This window comes from Odocoileus virginianus, chromosome 14 (assembly GCF_023699985.2).
Source record: "Odocoileus virginianus isolate 20LAN1187 ecotype Illinois chromosome 14, Ovbor_1.2, whole genome shotgun sequence".
Lineage (NCBI taxonomy): Eukaryota > Metazoa > Chordata > Mammalia > Artiodactyla > Cervidae > Odocoileus > Odocoileus virginianus.
In genome coordinates this window covers 37,874,644-37,901,096 of record NC_069687.1, presented here as the reverse complement: position 1 = coordinate 37,901,096, position 26,453 = coordinate 37,874,644, and the positions used below count along the sequence as shown (strand labels likewise).

At 38.5% G+C, this 26,453-nt stretch overlaps 2 protein-coding genes across 11 annotated transcripts in view; both read left to right on the top strand.

The window, feature by feature from the left end:
- Positions 1-17,291, top strand: part of PAIP1 (poly(A) binding protein interacting protein 1) — a 29,817-nt gene extending 12,526 nt beyond the window's left edge. For all 3 annotated transcript variants that reach the window (XM_070476657.1, XM_020885742.2, XM_020885743.2), the window contains exons 4-11: positions 1,663-1,775; positions 4,246-4,357; positions 5,818-5,943; positions 7,108-7,214; positions 9,202-9,319; positions 10,051-10,105; positions 14,617-14,710; positions 16,105-17,291. In XM_070476657.1, the coding sequence (XP_070332758.1) occupies positions 1,663-1,775; positions 4,246-4,357; positions 5,818-5,943; positions 7,108-7,214; positions 9,202-9,319; positions 10,051-10,105; positions 14,617-14,710; positions 16,105-16,198 (819 nt within the window). In that variant the 3' untranslated portion in view covers positions 16,199-17,291. The remainder of the gene's footprint in view (positions 1-1,662; positions 1,776-4,245; positions 4,358-5,817; positions 5,944-7,107; positions 7,215-9,201; positions 9,320-10,050; positions 10,106-14,616; positions 14,711-16,104) is intronic.
- A 4,868-nt stretch (positions 17,292-22,159) lies between these two features.
- C14H5orf34 (chromosome 14 C5orf34 homolog) overlaps positions 22,160-26,453 on the top strand; it is a 37,931-nt gene continuing 33,637 nt past the window's right edge. The window contains exons 1-3 of one of the 8 annotated variants that reach the window (XM_020885747.2): positions 22,414-22,753; positions 25,720-26,030; positions 26,122-26,403. In XM_020885747.2, coding sequence (XP_020741406.2) covers positions 26,209-26,403 — 195 coding nt within the window. In that variant the 5' untranslated portion in view covers positions 22,414-22,753; positions 25,720-26,030; positions 26,122-26,208. Of the gene's footprint in view, positions 22,294-22,413; positions 22,806-22,834; positions 22,923-25,719; positions 26,404-26,453 lie in introns of those variants that run through there. The other 7 variants (XM_070476656.1, XR_011491209.1, XM_020885748.2 and 4 more) reach the window with 7 other exon arrangements.

Genomic DNA, 26,453 nt, shown 5'->3' with positions numbered 1-26,453 from the left:
TCATTGATACATTAATGCTACTTTAAGGGAGAAAACATAGCACTCAGTTTTGAAGATAAATTTAAGGTCAGTGAGAGAGACTGGCCAAAAACAATAGGAGATAAATGCTGCCCAAGGTTATGTTTCTCTTTAAGTCGTTGCTGAAGGACCAGCTCTAACTTGGATATTTGAAAGGGCAACTTATGATAGCAGGTCGATTTTTCTTTTTTTAACTGTACTTCGTGTTTCATTTGACTATTTTTCCAGTTTGTTCTCAATTGTTTCTAGACTCCAATATTTACCTGGCCAGTTCTTAGATTTTTTTTTTTTTTTTAAATACCTGAGCTTTTAGGAAGATAGAACTGCTCTGTTTGTCCTGAATCCTACTTTGACATGAAAACTGTTCATCTTCCTTGGTGGGAAACTAGTAAGAAATATCTAAACTCATATCATGGAGCATGGAGATACAAAGGTTAAAACCTTTTTAGCTGAAGAGTTAAAATTGGTTGTCAGTGGAAAAAAAAGTTGGAGTATGGCAGGGATGCAGGAAACTTTAATGACCAGTTTTGTTGCCTTTAAATTTACTTTAAATTTTAAGAGCAAAGGGAAACAGGCAGTGCCAATAATGAGAAAAGTATAAAATTTGAATTTTAAGTCTTTTATGGTACCAGATACACTGTATATATAAATGTCAATACAATCAGTCTGTCTTCCTGGATGAGAAATGTACAGGTTCCTATGTGAGCAAGGAAGTAATTAGAAATAAAATGTTCTGTTTATGAAGGACTTCTTGCTGGCAGTGCTAAACACTTGACCTGTAGTTAACTCACTTAATCCTTGGTGGTGGTAAGGTATTACGTTTATCCCCATTTTATGCATAGCTTAACAGAGGTTGCATGACTTGGCTAAGGTGGCCCGTGAGTAACTGGACCCAGCACGGGGCCGGGGGGCGTCAGGCCGTTGGTTCGGTCTGGACTCTGGCTAACCGCTGCCTTTGTGATGAGCCCCTTGATGTGTGCTCTCCTGCTCTTTAAAAGCTGCAGTGAAAGCTACACCTCTGAGGACTTCTTTGGCTATATCACCCAGTCTTTGACATTCAGTGTTTTTCCATTGTCTTATTAAAAATATTTTATTTCTTTTTATTTTCTCTTTACCTTGAGTGTTGGGAGTGTTGCTGAAATGTTAATCTTTTGCATCAGGTATCTTAATTACCTCTATAGGAATCAAAAACTGAAGCTCAGGGAAGTTTAGTAATGGCCAAGGTCACAAAACAGGCCTGTCTTGTTCTGGAAGCTAGATGCCAGGCTGGGGTCATCCTGTCCCTGAAAGGCACCTCTGGTCAATAGTGTCACAGACACTCTTCCTAACTGGCACTGTGCAGCTGGACTCCTGTACGTATTTTATGCAGAAGTGAGCAAAGAGATTCTCTCTCTGCTTTCTGCCAGCGTCAGGTAAATGATGGGGAGAGCGTGCCTTAATATTTTTCTTTGTATTTATTCTGGTTCCTGGTGTAAGTTTGGGAGGGAAAGTTAATTTCCTTATGCCTAACAATCATAAATGACTTGTACCTTTCTGTATAGTACTGAGTAGGAATGTTTTTTCCTCTTTAGAATATTGCTGTGAAGTGTTTGCATTAATGCTTTGATGTATCTGTGTCATACAAAACTTTTTTCTTTTTGAAAGGCCACATCTATCCCCAATTTCTCTTACATGGGAGCGCGCCTCTGTAACTACCTGTCCCATCATCTGACAATTAGCCCACAGAGTGGCAACTTCCGCCAATTGCTACTTCAAAGGTCAGTGTGAACGCACAAGAATGAAGGAGAACTCCTCCTAAACATGCTAGAATTTGACCATTCTTCTTGCTAAGATTGTACTTCATAGGAAATTGCAGGGAAGAATAGGGCAGACCATTCTTATTTTGAATAGAGTATTAAAAGTTTATACTCATATATAGCAGTCTTTTTTCAGTAACGGTCTCTGCCTTTGGTTTTGTGCCTGGAACAGCCTTTTGTTTTTCCAAGATCTTAAAAATGGTCACTTTACGTATTTCTTTGTACTTACTTTTGGCTTGAATAAGGATCTAATTTCACTTACTGCCACACATTTAACCAATTTTTCCCATACTACATTTTTGAATGATCCATTCCTTATTGATTAGAAGTGCTACCTTTATTGTACTACATCCTTACCTTACATTTGGATTGATTCTGGACTTTAATTGTATTCTATTCATTACTTTTTCTCTTCCTGACTTACTACCATGCTATTAAAAAGCTCTTAATTTTCTCACAACTAGTCGAGTTGTTCCCATTTTGTGTGTGTGTGTGGTCTTCTTTGCTACTCTTGCATGTTTGTTTTCTACAGACTTTAGAATCAGCATGTGAAATTACACAGACCTTGTTAGTATATATTGATGTTTTGGGATGACATAGAATTTATGAGCTAATATAGGGAAATTTTCTTATAATTTGAGTTTTTTAATAAATTGTTTTTGAGTTTATTATAATTTGCCTATTCTTTGAAAACACTTTTAATGGTTGCAAAGTATTCCATCGTGTGGTTAAGCTGCACTTTAACAGAATAGATTCCAAAAGTACACTCCAGAGACACTTAAGCTTTTGGTGAAGGTGAAACTTCGAATACTTTAGTAGAAGACAAACTGTGCTGCTGACGTAACTGGCTAGTCATTTGGGGTGGGGGAAATCAAAGGTGGGTTCTTGTCTCACTCTCTACACCAAAATGTATTTCAAATATAAAAGTAAAACAGTAAATACTAGGGAAAAATTGACCAAAAAAATTATGTTGGCAAAACCCTTTAAGATATAATACCCACAGGCCCTAAAAGAGATTAAACTTAATTAAATATAGATTATAAAATTGGGGGTCATAATTTATATGAAGTAAATTAAAAATAGAGAAATTTGTAACACATGGCAGTGAGCCCATTTATTTAATATGAAGAGAGAGGCCTCTTAGGAATGAGTAAGAAAAAGGCAAGTATTTTAGTAGAAATATTTGGAATGACTCCAGATAGGTATAGTTTGGAAAAATGTAAATGACAAATTTATAAAAAGATAGCTAATTTACCTAATAATTAAAGAAGTACAAGTTAGAGCTGGAAAGGTGTAAAAGTAGGTGTTTGAAGAGGTAGGATGGCAGAAAGGCTTGCTTATCTTCCCTTGTGCTGCTTACCCTGGGAAATGACCTGAGGGCCCCCCCCCCCCCCCCCGGCTCTTGGAAATTCTGATACTAGACTGAAGTTGAGCCTGGGCGTGGTTTATAAAGTTCTCTCAAGTGATTCTACTGTGTAGTCACCGCTGAGAACCAGTCTTCTGACCCTTCTGATTATGTGCCCACTGTGTATGCTTCTCTAGTATTGGGATATGGTCAAAGCTATTAATGTGGAGAAATGCTACTCATGTAACAAGCAAAAAGGTAATAATCTGATTAACTGAAAAATGTAGACATACTTTGAAAAAAGATAGAAGTTACCTTTGCAACAGTTACCTCTAGGTTGTAATATCTTTGTTCTTTTTATTTCAAAAAGGTTAAAACCAAAATATAACCATGTATTGCTTTTATAATTGAAAATCTTTAGCTTAAAGTTTTAGGGTCTTTTCCTCTCACCAAGAAAATCAATCATGCACAAGGGTAGGGATTTACATTTGTACATAACTGACGTATATTAATGTATAATAGCATTGATAGAACCAAAAGGTCACTTCATCAAAGCTCTTTCCTGAAAAGTCAGGAAAGGAAGGACAAAGTAGCCAAGGCGCTTGGTTAACTGAATTGGCATTAATTAACTGATCCTTTCCATTATTAACCAGAGTATTCTATTTATAGATATCCCAACTTTTTTTCTGATGAGTTCATATGTTTGAAAAGATAACCAACAGTGCTTTCTTAAGAAGCCTAGTGAGACAGTAAATGAGGTGCTGGGGTTTTGTTTTGTTTTTTTAGTGCCAATATAAAACAAACCTCATGAAACCTGTGCTGCTGTAACTTGTTACAAACTTGATCTAATAGGCTTATTTTCAACTATTGTTACCAGTTTCTTAAAACTAGGAATCATTGTGTGAAAGATAATACATATTCTGATCTCTGCAATAGACAGGAACACTTTTATTACAGAAAATCAAAATGTTGGTGCATTGTGCTTGCCTCTGTATTGCTTGTGAACAACCACACTAACAAATGGTTATCTTACTTGATTATTTAAAAAACAAAGCAATATGAGATTACAAAAGGTGTCTTTATTAGATGTCGGACTGAATATGAAGTTAAAGATCAAGCTGCAAAAGGGGATGAAGTGACTCGAAAACGATTCCATGCCTTTGTACTCTTTCTGGGAGAACTTTATCTTAACCTGGAGGTGAGTACTTTTCAGTAGTGACAAAGCCTAAGAATATAAATTAATTTCAAGGGATTTGTGTTTACTGTAGTCTTTTACAACATTAGGGATGAAATGGAGAAGATAAAAGTCTCAGTGCCTACTCATGGTAGTTGTGGTGGTGGTTGTTAGTCGCTAAGTCGTGACTGACTCTTTTGTGACCCCATGGACTGTAGCCCACCAGGCTCCTCTGTCCATATTTCCCAGCAAGAATATTGGAGTGGGTTGCCATTTCCTTCTTCAGGGATCTTTCTGACCCCAGGATCAAACCCACATCTCCTTCATTGGCAGGCAGATTACTTAGCACTAAGCCACCAGGGTCTGTCCTCAAATGGAACACATATACCATTCTGTCTTCCTGTTCATGGGAAGGGTGTTGGGAGATGGTTACTAAGCACTTTAAAGTCATTATATACTTTTGGAAAGCCATGGTTTACATGTGATTTTAAGCTTTTGGAATACAGACAGTCACACTTTTTTGAATCCTTGTTTCATAAATATTAGCACATTTAGTTTGTTGACTTTCAGATGGTGACTCAAAAGCAGCTTGCCCTGCAGAGCACAAAGCTTTGGGTGAAGAGGGGAGAGATTAAAGTTCCTGAGGTGGTTTTTTTTCCACCTAACTCGCCCTCGGTAGTTCTTTTTGGTCCTATTGTATATATTAATTTTCCACGTAAACTGTATTTGTGCAAAGACTACAGCTAAATTGGTGGTATACTTGAGTATATGCTTGTTGGTAGGCAACATAAGTGCTGAATGTTACTTTGTAATGGATTTGCTTGGTTTTGTTTTGTTTTTTTTTTTGACTAGTTATTCCTAGATACAGGTATAGTGTTCTTAAAACCCTGATTTGGGCATTTAGTAGTGTACATGCCACTGAAAAGACACATGAATCCACCATCAAATGTATGTCTCAGTGCATCTAGATCTTTGTTCAGTCTTGTGCCTAATTTACGGTCCATTTTTACCATAGATAGCCTTAATTAAAAAAAAAAAAAAAACTCATGCCTTAATCTTAGTTTATTTTGGTATTAAGCCAAATAAGAGCACCAATATCAAATGTGCTTTAAATGAATTGTCACTTTAAGAATGCTACTGAATTTCCTGTGTAGAAATAATAATGATATGTGTAGGGAGAATGATAAAGATAAAACATGACTCCTGAGTTTATAGTTCTTCAAGCCAGAGAGCTGAGATACATGTTCCATTCTGATATAAATTAAAGTGTTTTTAAATAGTTCAAAGCCAAAAAAAAAAAAAGCTCTGTGTTCCCCAAAAGATGTTAAATTTAGAGACTGCTTTATGAAGCAGTAAAATTAAGAAGCTTAAATAATCCTGACCGTGTGTTTTGTTAAAACTCCTTATTTTTCCAACATTTTGTTAAACCATTTATATATCTGTATTTTGGCATGGTTGCTTTTTCTTTTCTTTTGCCCCAAAAGATCAAAGGGACAAATGGACAGGTTACAAGGGCAGACATTCTTCAGGTCGGTCTTCGGGAGTTGCTGAATGCCCTCTTCTCTAATCCTATGGATGACAACTTAATTTGTGCAGTAAAATTACTGAAGGTGGGTTTTACTTTTTAAATTTTAAGAAAAAAATATGTTTTATCCCTCTAGTGCATAACTTGGAGGAAGGGAAGTACAATACATACAATACACAAATTCAAGATTAAGTTATCTGAGTTAAACACTTTTTTGTCTCTCGAATTTAAATATTGGAAGAGCAGTATATGCTTACTGCTTAATGAGCAGCGAAATTTAAAAGTAAAAAATGGGAAGTTCTTCACCCTTTCTGTAAAGTTCCTTTCCTTCCTTTCCTCTGTATGTATGCTCTCATAAGATCTTATTCTGTTGTGTTTTTTTTTTTTTTAATCACCCGATGAGAATCTTGGATTTTTGCATGGCTCTTTTTTCAGTAGCTTCCTAGTGTTCCATTGTATGCATGCACATTGTTTATCCATTCCATCCTTGAACAGTTATTTTCAGTTTAGCCACTGCAGCACTGTCTGTAATCTTTAATTGTATCTTTATATATGCAATTGTTTATGTAAGTTAAATTCCTACACATAGATTTGGTGGCTCAAGGAGCATGTATACCTCAATTTGATAGGTGATGCCAAATTTCCCTTCCAAATGCTTATTAACCAGAGTGTATTCCCACCAACAGTGAATGAGCATACCTCTTTCCCCATATCTTTAATCAGTGATGGGAGAATCAATCCTAGATTTTATCATTGTGATGAGTAAAAACAATAACATTTTAATTTGCATTTCCTTGGTGAAAATCACAAGTGAATTTAAGCTTTTTTTGATGTATAAGCAATTTTTTCCCCCACAGTTTCTGTGAATTACCTGTTTCTGTCCTTAACTTTTTCCTGATGAAGTTTGTGTTTTTTAAATTCTGAGTTTCTATACTTACTGGATGTTATATAAATTAAAAAGTGATGTTGGTTAAAATTTTATACCTATTTTAGTCATACAGCAAATCTACTGTATAGTCATTGGCATATAAAACCTGTGATTAAATTTCTGCTATAGTTCATTCCTTTTCCTTGTCAAGAAGAACAAAATATAGTGATTCTTGAATATTAGATGGTAGAAAATAATAGGGAATATTTAAGTTGCTAAATTCATCCTGTTTAAAGAATGCTTGAACTGCTGCTAAGATCTTTTTAGAATTTCTATACTTCATTGAATTCCTTTTTTTTTCACTGATACTTGCTTGTTTAGTTGACAGGGTCAGTTTTAGAAGATGCCTGGAAGGAAAAAGGAAAGACTGACATGGAAGAAATTATTCAGAGAATTGAAAATGTTGTCCTAGATGCAAATTGCAGCAGGTAGGAAAAGAACTAGTATAGATAGTCAGTAGATATTCCTTGCTTTTTCTTTGGGGGTGTTTTTAATCCATTGTACTTTATCGGAATAATCTTAATAGATCCACAGAAATTTCTTCCTTTACCTATGGGTTCTGCTCACCTAGCCACTTCCTTTAATTATGCTTATAGATAGAAGAAGTTAAGATATTCCTGGGGGAACGTGAGTCCATTAAAAGAAATGATTAATACTTTTAAATTCAGTAAATACTTGGATAAAGTACAATGTAAATCCAGTTGGAGGTATAAAAATGTTAGCAGGATCCCACTACCTTTGAGAACCATATATAGTCACAGTTGCCTGGAACAAGTGTCAAGGCTGTTTATTCCAAAAAAAAAAAAAAAAAGACAGCGGGAGCTAGGCAGTGGGGTACAAGCATGTAGCTTTCACCTCAGTGCATGAGAGAGCAGTGCTGGATGCTGCTGACCGGCTGTGGCCCTCCGAGGTGAGGACTCGCCCTTCAGCGGTGTGGGAGTCTGACCTCGGGAAAGCAGAAGTTGCTGCCGAGCACAGTGAGGCCCAGGTCAAGATCTAGGAGTGGTTCTTTGAAGTCCCTCTTCCTCCCATGGCGTCAGAGGGTCAAAGGCACACCGGTCTCACAGGAGGTCAGCTGCCCTTCTGCAAGAGTCGGAGGGCTGCTATCGCCATAGCTCCGCTCTTCTGGAAGAAGTTGTTCCCCAGGTCAAGGAGAGGAAGGAAGTACTGACTGTAGCCCATGGCACCAACCTTCGGGGGCCATGTCAAGCATCTGGAGAGGGTCTCTGAAAAGGCTGGCAGGGAGCTGAGCCTGCCAACTGGCATTCCCATTAACTATGAGTTGGACAGGAACATGAAGCCCAGCAAGCCTGTGCAGTTCCTAGGGCATGAGGAGACTGTGTAAAGCCATGGAAGCTGTGTGCCCAGGGCAAGGCCAGGAAGGAAGAGCGAGCAGCAGACTACTCCCAAGGACACCCTCCCTGCCCCTCGCATTCCTCCGCACCTCCCCCCTGCACGTGTCACAACGACCACATCCGTGTAAGTGGTAGCTCCAGATGGAGACTGGTGGCTCCCCGTTTTGTATTAGCTATTTTGTCTCCCGCACGCACTCCCTTCATACACTGTAGTTAGAATGGCACATCTGGGGCAGGGTCCTCAGTCCAAGCCGAGGGAAGCCTTGTTCAAGAAGGTCAACAGGTAGTGATTCGGGGGCATTTGTCAGTGCTTTGTTTATTATAAGGACTTGTTTGAGTAATGGTAGGGTAGCCATGTTAAGGTGTGAGCAGTGAGGGGAGGCAGGAGAGCCTAGTTGTGTTTCCAGGGGCCAGTCCTGTACTATCCTGTAGTCAAGTGACTGCGTGGCTCTAGTCTTCACAGTGGGAAATGAATGTAACCTGTGATGATTCAAAGAAATACTTCCTCCCTGGTTCCAGGAGATTGGGATCGATCCTGAATGTTTCTGTGTCTTTATTTTTACAAAAAGTTAAATAATTAAAAACATTCTGGGGTTTCTGGTGGCAGTTGCAGTATTATCACATGTGGTCATCACAAAATAAGCCATTCCTTACACCACCATGGGATAAGCTCCTTAACTTCTAAGGTGTAGGAGTTCATCCTTTGACATAAGTTAGAATCCTTCCCCTCCTTATTTTATGGCAGTGAAATGCCTCTTGATCAAGTCCAAGTATGTCTTTCACTGTGCCCTGATTTCTGAATCTTGTTCCAGTTGCTTGGCCTGCCACTTGGGCTCACAACTCATTTGAGCATAACTGTACTAAATCTTTTTTTTTCCCCATATCAGTATTACAAAGGAGTGATGTTCATTTTTTAAAGGAGATAAATTTGTTTCATTATAGGAAATGTCTAGAAAATCAATGCATGTTAAATTTTTAAAGCAAAGTTTTAAGCATCTGTGATATATTAGAGAATGGTAACGCTTGCTCATCTTAACTCATTTTTAACTTTTGTCTGCAGAGATGTAAAACAGATGCTTTTGAAGCTTGTAGAACTCCGGTCAAGTAACTGGGGTAGAGTCCATGCAGCTTCAACATACAGGGAAGCAACACCTGAAAATGATCCTAATTATTTTATGGTATGCCAGTGGTTGCATTTTAAGTTTGGTTATTGCTTGAATTTAGATTCTGGTAATTTGTAGATAAGTTATATAAAGCAGTTCTCAGAATTTAATATAACAGTTCTCTGACTTAGGGTCACATGGCAGTTACAGAATCCTCAGTGAAAGGGTGGACTAGAGAAAGAGCCATTTAAAGGCAAGGGAAATTGATAAGGCTTGGCTTGGACTTGGGTGAGTGTAGGAATTCCTTGAAGCAATTTTTCCAGAGAATTCATGATCAAAGGCCTGTATTTCAAACTTTTACTGGCATTTTGTAGTAAATTAAGAAAATGAAAATGGTTACCAGGCCAGTGATGCTCTGAAGCTCTCAATAGTACAGGCATAAAGAAGCCATGGAGGAATGCTTTTGTTATAACCCAGTCTCTTGGAGATGGCTTTAAAGAAAAAATGGTGGTGGGAACGACAGCTAAAAATCAGTTGACCTGAAATCACAATGCACAACTGACCAAGTCACTTAGAGTGTGATGGGCAGTAGACAGCAGGGTTAGACATAGAAACTGGAGACAAGAAAATAGTCATCTAAAGACTGTAGACTTTTCCAGTGAAATGGAAGTGGCTGCCAAGAGGTTTTTTGCTTGTTATTGCATTATCAGGTACAGTTAAGTGACCTCAGCCATGTTCTATTAATTAATGGGCTTTTAAAAAATCAATTCTGAAATAACATTTTAATCACTCTTGATTCCTCCTAGAATGAGCCAACATTTTATACATCTGATGGTGTTCCTTTCACTGCAGCTGATCCAGGTATGTCATCTCAGCCATTTTCTGCCCATTTATTGGTAAGATATCAAATTACAGAAAACCATACCCTCACCAGCATGAAGTTGTAGCTTTTTGAAGAATTCACATCATTCTAAAATATAGGGTAAAGTTTTGTCTCACTAGAATATTCTCACAGTTACCATTTGGAACCACTTCAGGTTGAAGATCTGATTCAGTATATATTACCTTGTCACCTTAATAGTGAAGGATTGGAAGAATCCCTCAATTAAATGCAACCATTTTTATCTTTTCTCTAATAACTTTATTTTTAATATTCTAAACTTTTCAGGTAGTTAGAATGAACGGGAAGGATGGTTCTAGTTCACTATATAGTCTGCAACTTTCATTGGTATAGGTTAATACTTGCAGATACTAAGAATTGCGGATTTTATTAATAGTTGGTGGGTCAGTTAAGTAAAATCTAAATCCATGCACACTTCTTCTAGAAAAAAGCCATTTGTAAAATGATTGCTTTAATTGTGGTAAATAGAACTGAACTGTGAGCAAGAGAAAATTTTCCTATTTAGTACAACCTTACAGCCAGCTCATCAGAATTTTCTAATTTGTTTGCTCTGGATTGCAGGCATTGACTGTCCTATGCCTCTAGCACAAAGAGGTCGAAAGAGCCACTTAACTTCTCAACTTTAAATTATGAATTACAGACATAAGTACAATTTAAAGTTGAAAAGTTAAGCGGCTCTTTTGACCTCTTTGGTGGCTTTTGTATTGTTGAGTATTTCAAAACTGGCCAGTTTGATCCACTGTCAAGATAAACCAGTTTCACTGTATCATTATATATCTTGGATCTTTTCAAAGAAATACAACTGTATAGATAATACTAAACCATTTTCTGTTGCTGTAATTGATCTTTCACCCTCAAGTCCAGTCCTATAATTTCCCTCCTAGGGTAATCACTATCCTGACAGTAGTGTCATTGTGTTGTCTTTTTACTTCATATATTTGTAAGTTACAGGTATTACCATTCTCAGTAGTATTAACCTAAAAGGTACCTTATTGTGCATGTCTTTTTGTAGCTTATTTTTTTTACTCAGTATTTTTGGTGTTTATTTGTGTTGAGATATATAAATGCCAAATGATAATCTACTGAGAGTAAACCACAATTTATAGATTTCCCTCCCCCTTGGATCCCACCCTTTTTTTTTTTACAATGGGGAAGTGCTTCGCACTTAATACTACCCATAATACTCTGCAAATACCTTTAAGAATCTGTGCACATAGAGAAATTTCCTTAGGGTAAGGAAGTAGAATTGTTAGATTATAGGCAGTATGCATCTTCAGCTTCACTAGATGTTGCTAGTCTGCTTTCTATTGTGATTATACAGCTTAATATTCCCACCAGCAGCATATGAAAGTTCCTGTTTCCCATTGTTGGTAACACTTACTGTTACCAGACTTATTTTTCTTTCACCAGACCTCTTTTTCTGGTTTTTGTTTTTATTAACCTTTTGTTTGAGAATCACCTGGTTGCGTCCTTTTCACATATCTGTTGAATCATTTTTCTTAGTGATTTGTAATTACTTACATGGTCTGGAAAGTGATCCTTAGTTTCTCCCAGTATGTGCTGTCTTGCCATTGTCTGTCTTATCATGTAGAAGCTTTGAGTGTTAGAGTCTTATGTGTGTCTGTGACTGTTTCCTTACTACTGTCAAATCTGTTGTGTTCTAAACCCTATTGCTTTTTATATTTAGGTGTTTAATCCATCTGGCTAGCTTTTGTATATGAGATATGGTAGGAATTAAATACTCGATAGTTCCTCATTTCAGCATAGATGATGCTTTCTCTCAGATAAAATATCCCTCTGTGTACTATGTAACTCCCAATAAATTTGCATCTTATTCCTGTGTCTGTGAGCATGGATCTTTTGTCTTGACATCGATACTGCCTTCTTTTTAAATTTTATTTTCTGATTCTGCTGGGTCTTTATTGCTGCATAGGCTTTCTCTAGTTGCAGGGAGCGGTGGCTTCTCTCATGGCTCAGGGGTTCTAGAGCACACAGGTTTAGTTGCTCTGTAGCATGTGGGATCTTCCTGGACCAGGGAACAAACCTGTGTCTCCTGCATTGGCAGGCAGATTCTTAACCACTGGACTACCAGGGTAGTTCCAGTATTGCATTCTTAGTTATTCTTATATACTGTAAATCTTGCTATGTCTGGTGAGACAGATTTTCCTTCTTCCCCTTACTCGTTGATGCTGCCTTGACTCATTTTGGTTCTTTGATCTTCCTCTTTGTCTAATCTGTCTTTCCTACTTAATTTCTGGTGACTCTGGAAATTCATTTTTGTTTTCAAACAGTTTTGTTTCTGAATTTTGTTAAAAGTATCTTGATCTTAAAGTTTCAAGGCCTTTTTTCTCATTATTCTAAACGCGCTTAGTTTTGCTTCATATTTTTCATTCTAACCCTACTGTTACTTCTGTCATATACAAAATTACTTCATGTTGTGATTTTTTTGCAATCTCATAATTTAGCTTTCTTAAACTTTTGAAATGTTTTCAAACTTACTGTAAAGCTACAAAAGTAAAAACAGTGGAAAGAACACCCATTTGCCTTTTACTCAGATGTACCTCTTTGGTTAACAGTGTTCTCCATTTATCATTTGTTCTTTCCACATTCACTCTTTTTCCTTAAATCATTTGAAGTTAAGTTACATATATTATGGCCCTTTCATGACTGCTGCAGCATTCTAACTACTGCCTGTTTGTTTTTCTTTATGAAAGAGCCTTGAGACTTGGATTGTAGGAACATGTATCCAAAGGGGAGTTTGTATTTGCTGTGCCAGGAGCCGCAGGGGTAACACTGGCTTGGAACAAATTTTTTTCTTTTCTTGTCATAGAGATTCTTTATGTGGATAATAGAAATTTGAAATGCATACCCATTGTTAAAAATTCTCTGGGGAATTATCCTTCAATTAAAAATAATTAAAAAAAATTATCTGGGGAACCAGTTTCTTCACAGTACTTCTGTCCTGATTCCAAATGCAGGCAGGGACAACCAAGCTGCTTTGCCATCTCCCTTTACCACTGAGGTTTTTCATTTTTTTCTTGGTTCACCTTTCGCTTGAAATACCAGTTCTTTGTCCTGGGTTTGTGTAGGTGAGATGGACGTGGGGCATGAATTCCATCTCCCTGTTACATGGACTCAAGACCTTGCCTTCTGACTGTCTGTGGGTTTTAAAATCCAAGCCCTTTGTTCCTAAGACCGCTTGGTCTACCAGCCTCCCAGCTGCAAGAGTTCTGTCATCTGGTGATGTGAGCGGGTGTGTGTGTATGAGTGAGTGAATGTGAAATCATTCATACATTTAGGAGATTGTTTTATATGTTGCTTTAAGTATTTATTGCAGGACAGTCTTACAGTTAAAATTATCTCAAATAGCAAGATTGGATATCAAAAATTTCACTAACCCTTTAAACTGGAATTAGTTTTATAGAGACTGACAATCTCGGAAAAACATGGTCTCTGTCAAGTTTAATGTAATCATATCATCCTCTTGAAATTTGAGGTAGCTGTTCACAAGAAACTGACTGTAAGATAACTAATTTTAATATACACTGACCCATTTTACTAATAAGGGGTAAGGGCTTTATACATACTTGCTCATCTTAAAAGATACTCAGTAACTCTGCCTTAAGGCATTGGCAGATGGAGAGCTATAATACCACCTTCTTACTGCCTTAGAAAGCCCAACCAAGGGAAGGTTGGTATAGCTGAAACATTTATCAGGTATCTACCTTCCATCTGTCTCAAAGGAGAGGGAAGAAAAGAAAATCTCTACTCAGAACATTTGCTAGGTTAGCCTCCTCTGAGAAACTTCGAGCAAATGATGGCTTTTACCTGCTAGCCAGATAGCTCATTTTACCTACTTGAGAAGGAATAATGGAGCCAGAAGCTAGGAGGTTCCATTGAAATCCCTCCTTGTGGAAGGGCAAACAGCGTATGGAAGAAACAAGTTAGGACAGTATCTCTTCTGATGGAAAGAAACAGAGAATGTAAACAGCACATATGTTGGCTGTGAAGTGTCCTCTGATACGTTCATAGTGGCTTTGATTTCCATCATCTATTTAGAGGAATATTATACTGTTCACCTCTGAACTGCACAGGTCTGTTTCTATGTGATTTTTTTCACTAAATATGTACTGCAGTACTTATGTAGGGTTAGCTGAATCAGCAAATACAAAGGAACCATGTATAAGGAAGGCCAACTAAGTTGCATGTGGATTTTTGAGAGTGTGGAAGGTCAGTGACCAATAATGGTCAATTGTGTAATTTATGAGCATGTGGTGTGCAGGGGAGAGAGAAAGCAAGCCAGTTACAATGTAAGTTGTGTAAAAGATATACTTAAAATATGTAAATGGAACCTTAACTGCTATTTAAATGTATCTACTTAAATGAAAAATAATATTAAAAAAAATTTGGGGGGTAACTTGGCCATTTCATATGAATATCTTTCAGTATTAAAATTTTTTATTTTTTATAGATTACCAAGAGAAATATCAAGAGTTACTTGAAAGAGAAGACTTTTTTCCAGATTATGAAGAAAACGGAACAGATTTATCAGGGGGTGGTGATCCGTAAGTTCTTTAGATCCATTTTTTGTTTTGGGGGTTTGGTGGGGTTTTTGTTTTTGTTTTTCATTTTTTGGTTTGGCCATGCCATGCAGCTTGCAGGCGAGATCGTAGTTCCCCCTGCAGGGATTGAACCCAGCCCTCCTGCAGTGGAAGTACAGAGTCCTTGCCACTGAACTGCCAGGAAATTCCCATCTTTAGCTGCTTTCTTTGTGAGTTCCTGTGGCCACAGCTTGTGGATGGAGTTACTAGACTAGAAAAGATGATGAAAGAATGTGCATTTTGATTTAATGATGTTAGTAGTATATATGTAGTAGTTATTTACCAGAGATTTTTCAGAAAATCATATTAAACACTATGACTGAAAAAAATATATAGTTTAAAGGTGAAAAAACTATTAATGTAGCATATTCAAACAGTTTTTATAAAATAGATTCTATTAACTTTAATACTATAAGATTTTGGGCAAGTTCTATGCCTTTTTCTCCATCTATTGAATAAGAATAGTAGTACCCCTCCTTGAATTTTTTTGAGACCTAAATGAGATACATAAATAACTTGGAGTAGCCCCCTGGCACACAGTAAAAGTCTCAAAGCCTGGCTGTTAAGGGATTAAGATTAAACCACAGATGACTATATGAAAATGTTTGGATTGATAGACATATAAGACATAAAAATTATAGTCCTATATCCCATATCTCAATCTTTACCTACCATTCTTTATGACAAAAGAAACTTTTATTGTATTACTCATTTATCATTAGATCATACTACAGTTTGTATATAGAAGGACCAGGAACTTGAGGTTTAGTCCCAGTTCTGTTAACAATTCATGTAAATTTGAACAGGCTACTTAGATTCTCCTTTACATAACTAGAGGGCAGAAATAAATCCATGGCTTTAGTTTTTCTTATCCCATCTCATGTAGGTTTAACAAAAAAAAAAAAGAATCACATTTATTCTTTCTCCAGGTAGTGGCATTTTAAATATAAGTCTGATTTTCTGATAGTGTCATACTTTTATATACTAGCTTAATAGAGAAAAATACAGGGATGTGCTTCCAGGCACAGTTAGGCAGGTTCAACCCTGCTGAGAGCACCAGTGGAAACTGAAAGTTGTCCTTGCCATTGAATGTCAGGTTGTCCTCTAAAGTTCAGGTTAGTAAGCGTCATATTCTCTTTGCCCTAATGAACTTGTGGCATTGCAGTATGTGGCCTTGTACTAGAAATTAGGGAAGAAGGAGAAAGACCCATCAGCAATTGGTAGGACTGGCAAGATAATTTTGTCACGTGTTGGTCGAAAGGGTCCTGGGGGTGGGGAGACACATAACTTTCATGACTTAGTATCTTAGACATTTTCTGAATTTAAAAAAATAAACCTCATCTGTGCTGCTTTCACAGGTACTTGGATGATATTGATGATGAGATGGACCCAGAGATAGAAGAAGCTTATGAAAAGTTTTGTTTGGAATCAGAGCGTAAGCGAAAACAGTAAAGTTAAATTTCAGTGTATCAGTTTTATAAAGCAGTTTAGGTTATGGTGATTTAGCAGAACACAGGAAAGCAAGAAAATGTCACACTTATACCAAATTAAGGATGTTGAGTTATGTTACTAATGTATGCAACTTTAATTTTGTTTAACACTCTCTGCCAAAATAAACTTTATTCCCTATAACTTAAAATGTGTATATATATATAATAGTTTATTATGTACAGTTAATTCCACTGTTTTGGCTGCAATAAAATCGATTTTGAAAAAAATGAAAAATGTTGAAAGTAAATTTTGCTAGCTGGTTAGTAGCTTATCCTTTAAATTCTACTTTTCTTGAGGGAAAAATTCTTAGCCTGGAAATACATATAACTGCAAAATATAGCATCCTTTTTTAGATATGAGTATTATAGCTTTCACTTAGTTTTACATATAGTGTCTCAATGAATTTTCAAATATGAATCACAATCACAAATATCTGTAGGACCTGAAGTCTTAGAAATGTCATTAACAACTGATTTACATGTCCAGATGCTATTTGATACCAGGGGCTTTTAAAATGGCATTTTAAAAAAAAGTAAGAACTCCCAACTAAACAACCAGGATCTTCACTGAGGATTTGTTGCAATTCTAGAATTTTTTTTTTAAACCTAACCTCATTACTCTAAAAACCTAGAATATTATTCTGCTTCATTTATATGGCTTTCTCATTTTTGTTTTATAGCATAAGTTGCATTGACTTTTTTACTAGAGAATTTTACTAGATCTTTGTCACTCAAGTTTTCATCTGCTTTATAATTGATAAACCTTGAGAAACCACTTTTCTAATACTTTTACTATAATGTGGTACCACCTCAGCCCTACCTTAGTAATATTTTTAGCTATGTCAAAAATCTTTTTCCAACTAACTAAAACTTAATGTACAAAAAGATTGCTTGTAAATATGCATGTAAATAGTTCTGTTAATAACCCAGTGTTTTACATTTGGTACATCTGTGTCTGCTAATTCGATTAGCTTTCTCACTTTTTGGCTTGTTTGTTTGGTCTGGATTAAAATTAGACTTTAAAAATAAAATTTAAATAGTTTTGTTTCCTCTAAGTTTTTGAGTAGTATCCTGGAACTCTAAAGGATTTCTATTGCATTTTTTTACATGACATCATAAAATTAAGATTTGAAATCAAACTACTAGGATAGAAGATATTCAATGTCTATTGAATGAGTTTCAATAAACATTCACATCTACCTGGAAAAACTAGCAATTATGAAATGTAAACTTAGTGTTCTTATTGTAAAAGGCAAGTATATATGTAATTGGGATTTTTTAATTTGTAATAGAATTTTTTTCAAAATGATGGCTAACATGGTGGCTGTTGCCTCAGTCTGAAGTTCTCTGAAGATTGTGCTCACTGTGAATGAATCTCAGGGATGAGGGGAAGGGCGTATAGGAAAAGGGCTGGACGTTAGGCTGAGGCCAAGAATATGCTCACTGAATATACTTTGTGCAGTTGCTCTGTGAATAACCACCCAGTTTTATCTACTAAATGTTACCAATATGCTACACTTAACAATAGCTAGCAGTAGGATCAGTATGTTCCAGTTACTGGTGCTACTTAAGTAACCACCCAAACAATAACCATTTTATCATGCTCATGTTTCTGTGGCTTAGGAATTTGGACAGGGGACAAGAGGGGTACTATTCTTCTAGTCTGCACCTTTTGGGAAAAGTAAGGACTAGGGGTGGCTGGAATAGCTGGCCGCTGTAATCTTCTAGAGTTGTCTTCACGCACATGACTGATGACTGGGCTGAGGTGACTTGAAGCCATCCTTGACCTGAAGCAGCTACACCTGGCCTGTCCACGTGGCTTAGACTTCTCACAACATGACAGCTGGTTAGGAAGGGGCATTGCAAAGTACCCAGGAAGAAGCTGCATTTGGAAGCTGCAAGCAGCACTGCTTCTGCTACAATCTGTCTGGGTTCTGAGTAGCTCGCTAAAAGCCGTATCAGATAGGAGGCCTTTAAGGAACGTGTGGACGTGTTTTAAAACTGCAGGAGTGCATACTGAAAGGAAGAGTTGGTCTTTAGGATTGCCATGTCTTCAACGGAAATACAGATCCATACATCTTTTGTAACGGAGTTTTAGTACAAATCTTTAGTGAGCAAGGACACAAAGGTGCCAGTGAATGTCAATCTTGTAGCAAAGTGCAAATACCAGTCTTGGCAGTCGTGTCACTAACTCAGCCCCTGTCTGTACTGTCAGTGCCCTGCAGTCAGAGGCCACCGAGGTCACACCTGGACCTGAGTATGTTGAGCTCAGTACCTGTCGAGAGGCAGAGTATCCACCGTGGGGAACTGTAGGGTATGTCAGTAAGGGTGTTCAAAAGCACCTACTGTGGGATTGGGGCTTTGGTTGGATAATTTGGGAGAGGGCCTAAGAAACGAGATTTGCTCTAGCCTGGATGCTGTCAGAAAGCAGGGGAATTCTATTAGGTATTTTATTCAGTCTTATCTGTCATGAGGACAGTAGGGTATGGATTAAGTTGTCATTTTTTTTTTTTTAAAGAGTTGTCACATTTATTAAGAGAGGATGCTTGGTGTAAGAGTAAAAAGCTATCTGGGACTGAAGGACTGAAAATCAGCTTAAACTGAAAAAGCAGCAGCCCTGCCTGTTAAGCAAGCTGGGAGGACAGACACAGATAAAGCCAGCTGCAGCTTAATAGGAAATGTTTTTCCCAAGGTCATGACCCCCAGTGTGTGTGTGACCAGGGCTTTGTTATCAGTGATGCTTCGAGACCTGCTTTTGCAGTTCTCATCCATCTTTCTGGGGATACCCAGTTGCTAAACTGCCCTCACCGCAGGATAGCAGCCAGTCCCTTAGTTAAACCCTGTTTCTAATCCTGCTACAGAAAGAGCATCCAACCAGGAACTGGTCTCTCCCTTTAGAGCTTCCTCAGAATTCCTCAGCAGGAGCCCAGACCTTACAAGGAAGATGTGCTCCTCCCCCTGTGGAGAGCCCCATTTGAAGTGTACTTCCTTGCTTACACATCAAATATTCTGTCAGACCACAGGCTTCAGCCCAGTGGTCTTTAGCTGACTAGACCTTAGCAGATACAAATCATTTAAGGGCATGTACTACTGCCGTATTGTGTCAGCCTAGCAAAATGCCAGCCCGGGATGAACTGGACACTGCTGCTGCATCCAGGCTGTGGGAGATGGTTTTCTGTTAGGTTTGTACTACTGTAAATCCATAGTCACCACCTTCATTTAGGCTGCCAGTAATCTTAACTGTGTTTCTTCATTCTCTTGCTCAATTCAGACTCTCTACTCTGCCTCTTTATTCCCTGATAATTTGCTTCACAGAAAAAAAAAAAGGTCATCGGAGAGATATTCACAAATGCATCTGAATATGCTTCATCCCTCCTCTTCCTCTATAGGAAGTATCCCTCCTGTTATTAAAGAACAGTTTTCCAACATGTGCTTGAACTCCCTGCCCTCTCACTCTCACAAACTCTGTTCTTACTTGGTCTGTATTTTTTTAAAAAATATTTCTCCATTGGCCCTTTGCATGAGTTTGAATATGCCATTCCTCTCATCAAAAGAAATCTGGCCCTCACATTTCTCCCCAATAACAGTCCTGTCTGCTTCATCATCAGACTTCCCAAGTGTTCTCCCTTTTTTTTTTTGCCATTTTCTTACCTATTTGCTCTTCAAACCCACTATATATTCGGCCACTAGTATAAGCAACAGCCCTTATTACAGTCAATGATGACATCCATGCCATTTAATTGAATAAACACTTAATTCTTTAGCTTGTTCTCTAGGCAATATCTGACACTGTCAACACCAAAACTGAAAACATCCCAAGTGGCGTTAGTGGTAAAGAACCTGCCTGCCAATGCAGTAGACCCAGGAGATGTGGGTTCAATCCCTGGGTCGGGGAGATCCCCTGGAGGAGGGCACAGGTAACTCACTCCAGTATTCTTCCCTGAAGAATTCCATGGACAGAGGAGCGTGATGGGCTCTGGTCCGTGTGGGTCACAAAGAGTCCAACACAACTGAGCAACTAACACACACACAGGCATCTAGAATACAACGGCTTGCTTCCTCCATAGCTTTGTGCTGTTTTTCATGTTTGGTACTGGTGTTCCTCAAAGCTCAATCCCAAGCATTCTTTTCTCATGTCACGATATCCTTGGACTAGCATCTTTTCCCAAAGCTTCAATTAGCAGCTGTCACTTTCAAATAAATATGGAGGTCAATATCACTGCTGGCCTCCATATTTATTTCAAATATCCTGATTCTAGACCTTTACTAACTTGTTTCCACTGAGAGGTCTCACAAAATTTGTCATACTATTATCCCCTGAACTTGGTCTTACACCCGCCTCTCATTGAGGGCACTGACACCTATCCACTTTCCCCAACCAGAAACCCCTGGAATTGTTTTAACTCTTACTGTTAAGTCATCCCCAAGATTTAAGTGTTGATCTAAATATTGGAACTGTGGTCTCCATTCTCACTGTCTAGTCCTGAGTCTGAACTGCCCTCATCTCTGCTGTTGCTCTTTCAAAAAGCCTTTTGAAAAAGCCACACATCTGTTCTCATATCCTTCAATTCACTCTCCATTCAGCACTTGCAGGAATTTTTCTAAAGTACTGGCAAAAAAAATCCAATGCAAAAAGTACCACCAAACCCCTCTAGTAGACAAAATTCACATATAGGAGTTTCTTACACAGTGGAAGGGGGAAAGATGGGTTTTGATAAAACCTAAGTTAGCAGTGTGTAATAAAACTGAGGTTACAGATCATGGTTATTTGAGGTTATTACACCTTACAAAAGATTGAAGTCAATTTGCATATCAGGCTTCCTAAAATGGAGATGAATTTAAGGAATTATATTTCTCTCAATCCCTTAGTGCTGCCACCTTTTGTTTAAAGCCCTTGTAATAGTTTACCACTGCTTTTAAGATAAAGTAAATAATTCATAAACCTGTATTGCCTATCTCTATAATCCAGTTTCAAGCTTCTCTCCTCCAAGAAGAGTCTCTTTATCCTCTTTAAGCATACTTAGAACAAACTGGCTTGCTTTCAACACTTTTAAGGGAGGGGCCAGATTTTTCCTTTGGGCCTCAGGGCCTTAACATATGCCATAACCTCACCTTGAAACACTTTCCCCCTCCACTGTATTTAGCTAATACCTACTTAACTCTGGATTTCAGTGGAAATATTTCCTCAGCCTGGATTAAAGTGAAAGTTGCTCAGTGGTGTCCGACCCTGCGACCTCACAGACTATACATTCCCTGGAATTCTCCAGACCAGAATACTTGAGTGGGTAGCCATTCCCTTCTCCAGGGGATTTTCCCAACCAAGGAAGATTCTCGCATTGCAGGCAGATTCTTTACCAGCTGAGCCACCAGGGAACTGCGGTTTAGGTCGCCCACTATAAACTCTCACCAGGGCTTCCCTGGTGCCTCAGAAGGTAAAGAATCCACCTGCAATACAAGAGATTCAGGCTTGATCCCTGGGTGGGGAAGATCTGGTGAAGGCAATGGCAACCCACTCCAGTATTCTTGCCTGAATTATTCTTTCACTGAAAGAGGAGCCTGGAGCCCTACAGTCGATGGGGTCGCAAAGAGTCGGACACGACTGAGCGACTCGCACACATAAACTCTCACAGACCTCTGTATTTTATTTTAGGAACATTTACCAAACTTGTGATTAAATTATTGTCTAGTCGTTTCTTTCCAGTTAATCTCTAGCCCCCGTCCTCGACCATGGATCTCGTTCCCTGCTTTATCCACAGTACGCCTAGTACATAGACTCTCCACAAATGTTTGTTTCAGTGGCAATAAATACAGAAGACGCGTCCACTTGCTATTATAAACAAAAATTTTAAAGATGAAAAGAAAGCTGAACGACATTTTCTGACATCAAACTAGGAAAGCAGAGGTCTCTATCTTCGTTCAAGTTTTTTTTTTTAACCGCTTTATTGACGTATAATTGTTTAGATTATTTAAATAGTATCAAGCCACTAAATTCCAAATCTTTAGCTATCTCGGCTAGGGCATCTGAACGTTCGTCCTCACCAGCTTTAGTACAACCAGGTCTGGCCGGTTCCTTTGGCGGGCCGGGGTGGGGGGGGTGGGAATGCCGGAAGTAAAAGCCGGACAGTATCAGACCAACTTCCGGACTGAGAGCCCCTGCCTACCCTACTTCCTGTCCCGCCCTGTGCGAGAGGAGGGCTTAGTTAGGTCAGGACTTCCGGTCTCCCTTTGTAAAACGGCCGGGTTTCCTAGGGTGCGGGAAGGTTTGAATTGCGGCAGTTTGTTTGCCTTCGGTTCGTCTTCGCGGCCTCAGCTGCCCCTGTCTCCGGCTACTCGGACTTGACGAGAGGCTGCCACACCTCCTCCCTGTAGCCTTAACTCCTCTCGGTTATGACTTTTCTTTCATCGAGAAACATCACTTGCTGGTAACTTGTCAAATTCAAGAAATACTCTTCGAGAAGCGTCGTAGGCAGGAGCACAAGCTGCTACTCCGAGTATTTTGGCAAACTAAAGCACAAGGGTCAGTGATTGGCCTCGTTTCCACGACTTTAAAGCTCAGAACTGCTTGTTGTGTGAGTCGAAGACGTTGGTTGTTTGGATGAGGCTTCTTCTGTAGATAAGCGTTTGATGAAATTCCCGTTAATGTCGAGAACAAAATTTTTGATCAAAGTAGACATGACGCTGGCAATGTGGGTTGGGGCCAGATTATTATTATTATTATTATTAATGATGGCAGGAACTTAAGATATTCTCACTGTTTCTTGTGTCTGCTTGATTATTTAATCCAAGCAACAATTATACCAGAATAAGCTGTTGGAAAAAAATCTTGGCTTAAGATAGAGGCCTTTTCCCAGTTGGTATGAGAAAATATATTTTTCGACTGTGTGTCTGCACCTGTATTTTCTGAAATAGCAAGTAGACCTCGTACGTATATAGGATTCATATAGCCGCAATATAAATATGCTTAATGCTATGAGTATTTATTGCCCATTAACAAGTATGTAAACAAGTGATGTAAAGTGGTTGGTATGGTCTGGGTTGTGGAAAATTACCAATGAGGGGAATACTGGAAATGGATTGGAGAGGGGGAAAACTGGGAAAAGGTCCCAGTTTACAGGAGTGGAGGGATAAGTTGACCAGAAATAGAAAAGGAAGAGCCAGATTTATGGGAGAGACATACTGAATCAACAGGACTTGTCACAAGGGTGTGAAGGGAAACACTGAGAAGTCAAATTGAGATGCCATTGACTCAAATTGCAAATTCAGGAGGAGCAAGAATTTTAACATTCACTTACATATTCTTATATATTACTTATATTTATGACTTAATAGTTATCGCACCCTTATTATTATTGGCCAAGTATTGTTTTAGATGCCAGGGATACAATTGTGAATAAGAAAGATGAAGTCCCTGCTCTCCTTGAGTTTTTGTCCATGACCCTGGGATTGAACTCGGGTCTCCTGCTTTGCAGGCAGATGATTATCATCTGAGCCACCAGGGAAGTCCCATGAAAAAAGACAAAAAGCAAGTACATAAATAGAACCCATTTTGATAGTAATAGATGTTATGAAGAAAAACGATGAAATGGATAAAAAGTCATGGTTGGGAACAACTTTTAACTGGTCAGGTTAGGCCTTTGAGGAAGTTAGATATTTGTGCTGAGATATTATTGGTGCCAAAGAGCCAGTCATGTGATGAGTCGGGGAAATGGAATGCTAGGCAAAAAGAACAGTGCAAAGGTTCTGAGATGCGTCACAGCTTCTTAAAAAAAAACATTAAAAAAGCCAATGTAGCTAAAGTGTCCTGAACAAGGAGAGAGTTAGAAGAAGACATTGAAGAAGTAGATAGGTGCAGATTATATGGCTTTTATAGGCTGTGGTTAAGAATCCGGATTTTATTCTAAGTGCAAATGTTGGGTTGTAACAGAAGGGGTTAAATATCATTTTTATGTTACAAGGTCCTGCTAGCTACTGTTTGTAGATTGGCCTTGAGGGAGTTAAGAATGAAAGTGAATTCGAGGGTATTAACATAAGTCTTCCTTGAGTGGAAGTGATGTTGAGTTTGATTTATCTGTGGAACCAGGACATGGAGAGAGGTCTTGCAGGCAGCTGGATGCTCTGGAGAGAGGTCAGGTAGATTTGGAAGCTCTCTAGAGAAAGAGAATGATTAAAGTTGTGTGAATTTCCTCAGGAGAGATCATGTGGTTTAATATTTATATATTGACATACTCTGCCAAAGATTGTAGGCTATATCATATGTAGCTAATTACATACAGTGAAATGGGTAAGATTTTTTTAAAAGGCATAAAAGCCTTTTAAGGGTGGGCATAAAAGCAACATAAGTGTATCTAGTAAGAAGTAAGAGATAAAATGGGGACTAACTAAGGTCAGGTGTTGATGAATCCCTTGATTTAAGAGAATGGTGAAGAAGAGCAATGGTTAAACTATTAAGAAGAACAGATATAGAGGGTGGGGGGGAGGACCATGGTACCCCCAACCCTTTTACATAAAAGGCAGAAGAAGAGAGTTTGGTGCAAAGGAAGACAGACAACACCGTCACATATTGGCTAGTTTAGTAGGATGAAGACGGAAGTCATCGGGTGTAGGAAGATAACTGGTGACCATTATGAAACAATTTCAGTAGTGAGGTGACAGAGAAAGCTGGATTGCAATGCACTGAAGATTGTCGGGAGATAAGGTGAACGCTGGGACTTGCCTGGCAGTCCAGTGATTAAGATTCCTGTTCCTGATGCAGGGGGCTTGGGTTGGACCCCTCATCAGTGAACTGAGATCTTGCATGCCTTGAAGCTCGGCCGAAAGGAAAAAGAAAGTTGACACAGTTGAATACTACACCTGAGAGGTTTATTGGTAGGAAACTGAGGTTTCTGGAGGCAAGCTGGAGAAAATGGGATCTATGGAAAGTTACTATTTGGTTTTTTTGGTCAGGTGAAACTTGATCACCTGAGTAACAGAAGGAGATAATGTCCTAGTAGGGGATGCAGTTAGTTTTAGAAAGAATTATAAAATTTATTGAGCTCCTGCAAAGCAACATTCACACTACTGGCACTGTTACATATGTTGTCTCATTTAATCCTCACAGCAATCCTATTACTACCCCCATTTTACAAATAAGGAAACAACGCTAGGAACTGGTAGAGTGTGAATGGAACCCAACCCTTTCATTCCCTTTCCATCATACCTATGTGGAAAGCATAGGTGAGAATACAGAGACATTTTAGAGGTAAAGAGGAGGAAGTTGAATTCAGTGAGCAAGATGAATCTAATTCACTAGGTGGTTAGTTAGCTTTCTGAGTTGTGACATGGAGCTACTTCCATAATGCCAGACTAGTGACAGGAATCCAGGTGTTATTTTCAAGTGGGCCAAATAGTTACTTTTGGCCTGCCTTTTACATGTACTACAGATGATTTGCTACATTTTTCTTCTTCTTTTTTAAAATTATTTATTTATTTATTTGACTGCCCCAGGTCTTATTTGCAGCATGTGGGATCTAATTTCCTGACCAAGGATCAAACCCGGGACCCCTGCATTGAGAGCGTGGAGTCTTAGCCACTGGAGCACCAGGGAAGTCTCTGATTTGATGTATTCTTTTTGCAAAGATGGAATTTGCTTGTTATTTGAAGTGAGATCCTGCGCATCCAATTTTCAGAAGTTAAACTTCAGAAGTAAAGCTACTAAAATGATAAGGGCAGTTATAAATTTGTGGGCTGTCTTCTCCCTCCCAATTATCTTCCCACACTACTGAGGTGAAGCCCTTGGGATTAATCAAGGCATTCAGGTCAGATCAGGGTAGGATAATCACTTTTCATCCAAAAAAGTAAGCTCAGCGGCAGTGTGTTTTGCTTATGTTCATCCATTTGTTTTGATAGAACTTTTGTACGTGAAGAGAACTGTTGGTGCTACTGCATTTCCTTCAGCCTTTGCCTTGGAAGGACATTTTATCAGCAGTCACAGTAATGGCAGCTGAAGTGCAGATGGTACTTTATGAAGATGATTCAGTGCAAGTGCAGTATATTGATGGTTCCAGATTGCAGCTTTCTCCCTGTGGCTCTGAATTTTTATTTGAAAAGGCACCTCCTGTTTCAGCACATCCTTTACAACAGCCAGAAAGAATTCGCCAAAGGACACACTTTGTTATTAGTGCTTACCGAGTAAGTAAAAATGGCACAAAAACTACTCTTTTTCATACTAAAATATTGTT